We start from the raw sequence: 7,996 nt of genomic DNA, 5'->3' as shown, positions 1-7,996 counted from the left end.
CCACACTTGTGGAATGACCCACTTGTTCTCAACAGCAGGGCTATGATGAAGAGCTGGAGGAAAATCAGGATCTAATGACATTCACTGAGCCCTGACTTCAACTGTGGACCTTCTCAATTCAGAGGCAGTACATTCTTTTCTTGCTTAGGCGATTTTGCTTTTTAACATCTGTGAAACAAAAAGAACCAACTGACCAGATTTTCTTTTTAGTAGTACATACTGTGATGCTGTAACAATGTAGACAAACAAAGTAGCACCTGCAGGTTTTAAATCATTTATGCGAAAAAGAAACTGAACACAGATGTGAACTATTTAATACACTTCACTTTATTCTGGGATATATAACAGATAACTCACAAACGTACCAGTGGACACTGAAAACTAAGGCCATTCTGTGAGAGATTTTTAAAACTCAGTGTTTTGCACATAATTATCTTTTAAAAAATGAATTACCAAAAGCAAGATTTTCTTCTAAAATAAACATTTCAGATAGGTACAAGATAACGTTGGGGCCGTATCTAATCTGAAGGTCATCGTTTAGCAAAACCATTTCCATTTTCTACAGCACAAATAGTAGCGCTGAGACAGCCAGTGCCTTGGCACCTGGCGCTCTGCTGAACGTGCTCTAACAGTCGTGTTATAGCGACAGCGACTGTTCAGAGGCCGTCTCTCTCCCGGGGAGTAGTAAAAAGAAACTTTACCTAAGAAACAGAGTGCAGAATTCTCGGAACAAGGAAAGGAAAGGGACCTGTAACTAAGGCACTGAAAGCACATTATTTATATAAAGAAATGTAAACAATTTAACACCAAGAGGCTCCGTCCATTGGAGTCTTTACCGTGTGCACAGGGGCAGGGAGGTCAGGGCCAGAGCTTGACCAGGGTCACACGGGAACCTGTCTTTCTACTGGGGTCCTGGCTACCCAATGTGACTTTTGACATGGTGCTGCTGAAGTGACTAGCTTCCAAGGGACTGAAGTGTAAGGTGTTATTTGTGAGTTTTACTAGCGTAACAAGAAAGAACTTTATTGAGTCTTAAATTACGGGCTCTTTCTAATATTTATTTTTTTTTGCTTTAGTTCTTACCATGTTCTTCTAACAAGTTTTAAAATTACAGGAGAACCTCTGTAAGTTGACCACCCAAGGGACTGTAACAAACTGGTCACCATAAGGAACTAGGTCTACTGTACTGATACGTACACACGGTGCATGTTTGATTTATGAAAATTAGGTCACCTTAGGAGGGTAGTCAATGTAAGGAGGTGGTCAGCTATGGAGGTTCTACTGTATTTTATTTGTCTTGTGTTATCAATGGCACCTGGTGTAAGAACTTATTACCCAATCAGTGCCTCTGCTTATAGGTTCATATTTTAAATAGAAGGGTTCATGTCATAAATAAATCATATTCACTTTATTAAGAATCTTTCGGGATAAATTTAACAACTGGACATATAGCTCTGGAAGTATTTTGAAGTCCTTTGAGCTTACCTTCAAAGGACTGAAAGGGGATAAGGAGGAATTGTGTGTGGCCAGAGTACTGAACTGGGACGGTGTGAAAGGGATTAATTCCTGAGGCCAATCACCTTATTGAAGCTAATTAATTTATACTTGACAGTAAACAACAATTGTTCTAAGTTCCAATCATTACCTGTATAGGTCTTTTAAATCTTTTACATAAAAGAAGAAAAAGGCTTTAACACAGTTAAATGTGTAGGAAAACACAAATAATTACCAATTTTTAAAAAGCCTTGTTGCAAAAAAAAAAAATGCAAAAGGCACTTTGGGAATTACTATTTCTACTTCTGCAAGCAAGTACAATGTCTGTATGAATTTGGGGTAGGTAATAGAAAGTTTGTATTTTACCTTAAACATGTTTTTTATGATTAGAAGAAAAATTTTTAAAAAGAAAAAGAGATTGTGCCTCTTAAAGAAAGTGAAAGAGGACATGTACTTAATGGGAGTTGTATCTTGGATGATGAGCCAGGCAGATGTGTGGGGAGGGCAGATGAGCTCTGTCACCAACAATTATGGGGTAAAAAGCATAACTTTTCTTTTATCCACGACAAATGCAATCCTGATTGTTAAACTATTTGTTTCCAAATATAACCAAAGCAAGTCTTTAAAAAAACAAATTAGAACCCTTATGGAGGGCAGAAAAAAAAAAAAGTTGGCTTTTTTTGGTTTATGCCAAAAAAACAAAAACGCTCCCAACTAAATGAAAACCAAACCATGCAGTTAAACAGCGAGGTTTGGAGCAGATGTGCACAATACTAATCAGTAGCTCCAGGAGGATTGGAAACAGCTTTGGGGGACCAGTTAAACATGGGGTGGTGAGTTTCAGCAGAGCCACCAGTTAATGCTCTTCCAATAAAAATGATGTGTCAACAGTGTTCGGCTTCAACCAGAGCTTTCTCAAAGAATCTGCTCGGAAAGTTCAGCTCACGATGTGTTTACCTTTCATGGCAATGCATGACTCAATTATTGGGTAGGTCACTGTCAAGCAAAAATGAGATGTAATTAAAGAGAAAGCATTCGGGCTGAAGAGAACATCGTGCAGTAAGTAGCTTTTGAGGCTGGTTCGATGCAGAAGCAAACCTGGCAGATCTGCTGACAGCTAAGGACTTGTAATGGCCTCGCATCTTCTGCACTCTGACTGGCATCACTATTACAGGACAAAAAAAGGAGTGCAAGGCTCCAGTAGGGGGCAACTAAAGTGACACGTTTCTTTTGCTTCAGGAGGAGATTGGTGGTATTGGTGTGCTGGACTTTCCACTGACTGCAAATGACAGGAGTATTTAGGCAACTGGTCGAAGTGGGTTTAAATATTATTATAGAAAAGAGGAAATCTATGATTAAAAAGATCCATTGCTATCATTAAAAAGGATTTATTTTTGCATTTTCATCTTGGTTTTAAGAGTAAAATCTGTCAAGGCTACAGGGTTGAATAATTTAGGACAAACCACGGCTGCCCTGTCTGCAAGCATTTTTGTTGTTTTAATGGCATGTAGAAAACACAACCTTCTTTTTTTGGTAGGCTGTAAAAAAATGTTTCAAAGAGTTTCTGACTGCAATAACAGAATGTTCTTCTAACCGTTCTTTAAAAAAAGTAGTGACTTCACATTATGCCACTGTTATTTTTAATGCAGAAAAAGCTAAACCTGCCATCAAGTTGTAAGAAAGCCATCACTGAGCATGCAAGACTGAGTATGAGTGCAGAATTTGAACTGTATCAATTCTTATCTTTTAAAATTCAAATCACGGTTTCAAAGTGGAGAGCCTGGGGTTGCTCCCTTAGACATGTCCAGGTCTTATCTTTCACAAGATAAAAGGGCACGGTGGCCTTCTGACATCTTGGTCAGCCTAAAATTCTATGAATAATGAAGGATTTCCTATCAAAATGTTTGATCAGCTGAAGAACAAGGGAGTTCCAATTTCTGATTTTAAGGAAGGATGATATGGGTCTGATTGGCATAGGAAGGAGTGTGCCAAGGGAGGGAGCCTGGGCGCCACCTGCCCGGGTACCTGGAGGAACAGTGCTCACCTCGATAAGGTGACCTGGGCAGTCAAGTAACAGCACGTGGTCTGGGCCAGTGCTCCCGAATGAGTTCTGTATCTGCTGTGGTCTAAGGAGTCTGTTAGAAAACAGAAGTGGGCCTTTGAGAAAAACTTGTGCGTTCCTTGTCTCATGACAGCCTGATGATTGTTTAATAATCTGGCCCAAGTTATCCTTCCCTGCTACATACACAGTATTGAAATTACATTCAGAGATTAAAAAAAAATTGTAGCAATATTTTTCCCACAAAATTAAGTGCAAAATATCTTTAACAAATAATGATGGTAGTAAGAAATATCTGACATAGTCATGCAAAAATGCATCTCAGTTTACAAAGGCTTAGAACATTTCCAAAATGTTCCCTAAATTTTTACATTGTGAACATTATAATCTTAATTATCTTTCTTTGCATTTAAATGTGGCTGTTTGTGTAAGAAACGGTAACATGCAAGTTCTAGAATTTCCAGTCCACCAAATATTCTTTCCTGTAGCACAAAGATCACAATGGTGATTATAAAATACCATCGAACCAGACTGTACAAATATATGAGTAGGCACATTGCAGGGCTGAACAGGGTCCAATACAGTATAGACAGCAATTTGACCACAAAGACCCTGAGCTCAGACTTGCAAGGTGGAATCACACTCTGGCCAGTAAAGTAAAAATTCTTCTCCCCTTGATAGAAGGAACGCAGCCTCTCTTCTTTCTCTTCCCATCGCTTGTGGCACCAGAGCTGAAGGTCCTCCTTAGATGCTGGGAGGGTGTCTATAGGATATCGGTGGACGTGAAAGTGGATTTCCATGGGAAAGTCTCCCTGGAGAAGGTGCTTCTCTGACTGAGGAATGTTGTGGGGATATGCTACAGTGATGTCATGGACAGCATCAAGGTTCTTACCTAGGTTTGGGAAAGATAAAAATACAGATTGAGTGATGATCAGTTTGGGTGGTAATGCTGACTCACACTGTAAGATAGAACTAAAAGCACTGAAAAACCAGGACAGAGTGAACCATGGTGAACAAACAAGGGCTATAAATACTGGTGCTCCTGGACACTTGGGTCAATATTTACTAGTCATTTTTAGTTTTATTTCCTGCTTGCTAATTACAAGACCTTTAGAAAGAAATTATCTTCATTCACAGGAACAGTAATCTGACATTCTACAACTAAATGGTTAAGTTACATTTGAAATGGGAATTAAAGGATACTGGACTAGCCCCTTTAATGCTAACAGAATTCACATCTTTGATACCTCCTATTAATATACCCCTCTCTTCAAATAAAATACAAATCTTCTCACTTTTAACTCAATGTTACTATGATAGCTACTGGAAAGAAAAATTCAGAATCTGCTTCAGTGGTCAGAAACACATGAAAATTTCATGATTTTTTTTTAACCTATCAACTTGAACTGCAAGTGAGGCCCTGACCTGGTATACTACCTCCTTAGCAATTTAACTCGAAGGTTAAGTGTTTTTAGCAGTCATATGCAAGATGCTGGAGAGTCATGTAAAACATGGTCCTTAACCTCATTCAAGATGTTAAGGGGAAAGAGACATGCACAATGCCCTAAATAGCCCCTTTGGAGAAACAGAAGGGGTTAATAAAGGAGGGTGGGAGGTAGGGTGGTAGCTGAGGGAATGTTCCAGCAAAGAGCACAGGGGGGATGGGGACACTAACAGTGGCCTGGAGGCACGTGGGACAGGCCCTTATGCTATCTCACTTTAGAATTCAAAGTGGTTCCTGATGCTTAATGAGCAAATAGTCTTGAATGTTAAGAAAATGCCAAACTGTTAAGAAAAGTTTCTTAGTAGTAGTGATAAGAAATTGACCTGCCCTTGCTGTCTCCCAGACACGTGTCTCTGAGATTATAATCTTCTGTACAAGTAGCAAGTTTTGAGACAATGGTGGCACCGCTGGCAGAAGTTGTCCTAAGAATTCTAGACGCACTGCAGGGCAGAGCATGGAGGGCTGTGGGAGCAGACTGCCTGAGCGCAGACTCTGGCTCTCTGTCTTACCAATCTCTGTCTTCCTGTGTCTGTAAATTACCTCAGAGGGTTGTTGTAAAGATTGACTGAAATAATACATGTAAAAATGCATAAAATAAGATACAGAGTAAATGTTCAATATATGTTAACTTTTCATTATTGCTGGATCATAATGTTAACATGTTAGGCTCTAAACTTCCTAACTTTAGTGCCTATGGTCCACTGATAGCAGCCCTGTATCTGTGGGGGAAGAATTGCTCTTAGACACCCTCTATACCACTGTCCACAGCAGTATTCATCTGGGCCCTGAATTTAACCTTTCTACTCAACACATTCAAGTTATTTTTTCCCTAAATTGCCAAAAGTATTCCCTCTGCTTCAAATATACAGCCTTTTTTGGTGGACTATTTTATCTCAACTCCCTTCAATGTCTAGCTCAAGTGCTCAAGTGTCAAGGGTTCTAAGAAGAGCTTTCAAGTACCTGGCGTGGTTTTGCCCACAGTGAATGCTTAAAGCACCCCCACTGATGTGCTCATCTGGGCACTTACCTGCCATTGTGTACTACTACTAAAAGTTCAAATATCTTAAGGACCAGGACCCTTGGCCTATTTAATTATTTGAGACAGAGTCTCACTTTCTTGCCCTCAGTAGAGTGCAGTAGTGTCATAGCTCACAGCAACATCCAACTTTTGGGCTGAAGTGATTCTCTTGCCTCAGACTCCTGAGTAGCTGGGACTACAGGTGCCCACCACAATGCCCAGCTATTTTTAGAGACAGGGTCTCACTCTGGCTCAGGCTGGTCTTGAACCTGTGAGCTCAGGTTCACTTGCCTTGGCCTACCAGAGTGCTGGGATTACAGGCATGAGCCACTGAGCCCAGCCTCCTTGGGCTCTTATACAGCCTTATAACCTAGCACAATGCCCTGAACTGAAGAGGCTCCAAAAATATGTATTTGACCAATATTTTTATGGCCTACTACCTTCTTGGCTAAAAATATGTAAGATATTATACTTTCTACATTGGGTTGTATTAACAATTTAGTGAACTAATGTACAATGAGCTCTTTGCACAGTACTGGGCACATAGTAAGTTCTTAAATGTTAATATCTACAACTTCTATAATTCAGTTAATGGACTGGCTTGGTCCAGGGTATTTTTTTCAATATGGGTTCTATGAATTCTTGGTTTTGAAAGAACTATAACAATCTCAGGGTGGAAGGGATTCACCTTATAAAAAAGGCAACATTCTGTAAATCTCTTACAAATGGAGTGTTTGAAATCTAGAATTTGGAAGGATATAACTCACCATAATTAAAATACTATCTTTTGTAATAGTAATATTAGAAATTATAAATACAAAGTGAAGAAGGGAACTGGGCTGGAGAGAGACAGCTCGGACTTGGTCATAGCATTCTTTTTATTTTCCTTAAGCAACACAGAGACTCAGAAATGTGTTAACTCCAAAGCAAGAGAGGAGGAAACAGAGAAACACTTTTATACTTAGAGAAACATTCGACTGTCTTGATAATTTTAAACCTTAATGTGTAGTAGGTAAATAAGGGTCTCCAGGTAGCACAAGGCCACATTTAACTCTGTACTGCCTGAGTATGAGAGCCAAATTCTATGCAGGTAGAACTTCTCATCTCACTCTATCAAGAGCTCTTGGCCCCTCGCCCAGAGAGCCAGCACTCAGAGACAAGTAAGCTTCCTCCTCCAGGGACAGGTTAAGCACGGCTGGTGAGGGTGATCCACATGAAAGTGACAAAAACGAAATGGACAGTCAAATGCTGAGATGTGCTTTTATAACAGGGGTAAAATAATGTAATACATATTAAGGAAAAAATAGTACCTGCAATTGCAAAGGATTTAAACTGCCTTTAAATCTTTCAGTATAGGGAGGCGCCTGTGGCTCAAAGGAGTAGAGCGCCAGCCCCATACACCAGAGGTGGTGGGTTCAAACCCCGGCCCTGACCACAAAAAAAACTTTCGGTATAACAGACTTTTAAATATGCAAATTAAGATGACTGCCATAAATAAAAGCCATTTTTATAAGATCTCATTGTTTTTTAGATAGCTTAAATTACAAATCCTGTTGCTATTTATCCACTTGCTATCTGCTACATAGGGCATAGAAATTGGGTTTGTTCTATTTGAGATACGATATCTATCAGAAAGTTTCATATTTAATATTATTTTATAAAGCTAGCACTCTGTTAGAACAACCACACTCACTTGTAGATAGTAATGCCCAGAAGGGAGTGTCTCTGAGCACATCAAGTTGAGCCCATGGTTATTAGAAGAGCCCTGTCCTGCATGAACGGGGGAGAGCCAGACCCTTACACCTTATATATTTGCACATTTAAAACAAAAGAACTGAAAGAAGCTTCTGTGGCTTCTAAATGAATGTTAGAGTGAAGAAATCATGGTTTGCCTATGCCCACTAAAGCATCAGATTTAATT

General features: G+C 39.6%; 1 protein-coding gene across 2 annotated transcripts in view; it reads right to left on the bottom strand.

Moving 5' to 3' along the window:
* Window positions 1-2,169: 2,169 nt before the first annotated feature.
* The window catches only part of LCLAT1 (lysocardiolipin acyltransferase 1), a 187,397-nt gene continuing 181,570 nt past the window's right edge, over window positions 2,170-7,996 (bottom strand). For both annotated transcript variants that reach the window (XM_003787505.3, XM_023511889.1), the window contains one exon: window positions 2,170-4,445. In XM_003787505.3, the coding sequence (XP_003787553.3) occupies window positions 3,943-4,445 (503 nt within the window). In that variant the 3' untranslated portion in view covers window positions 2,170-3,942. The remainder of the gene's footprint in view (window positions 4,446-7,996) is intronic.

This window comes from Otolemur garnettii, unplaced genomic scaffold (assembly GCF_000181295.1).
Source record: "Otolemur garnettii isolate 467f Iridium unplaced genomic scaffold, OtoGar3 scaffold00022, whole genome shotgun sequence".
Taxonomy (NCBI): domain Eukaryota; kingdom Metazoa; phylum Chordata; class Mammalia; order Primates; family Galagidae; genus Otolemur; species Otolemur garnettii.
Note: the sequence above shows the minus strand (reverse complement) of the source record. Positions and strands in the feature narration are given on the sequence as shown.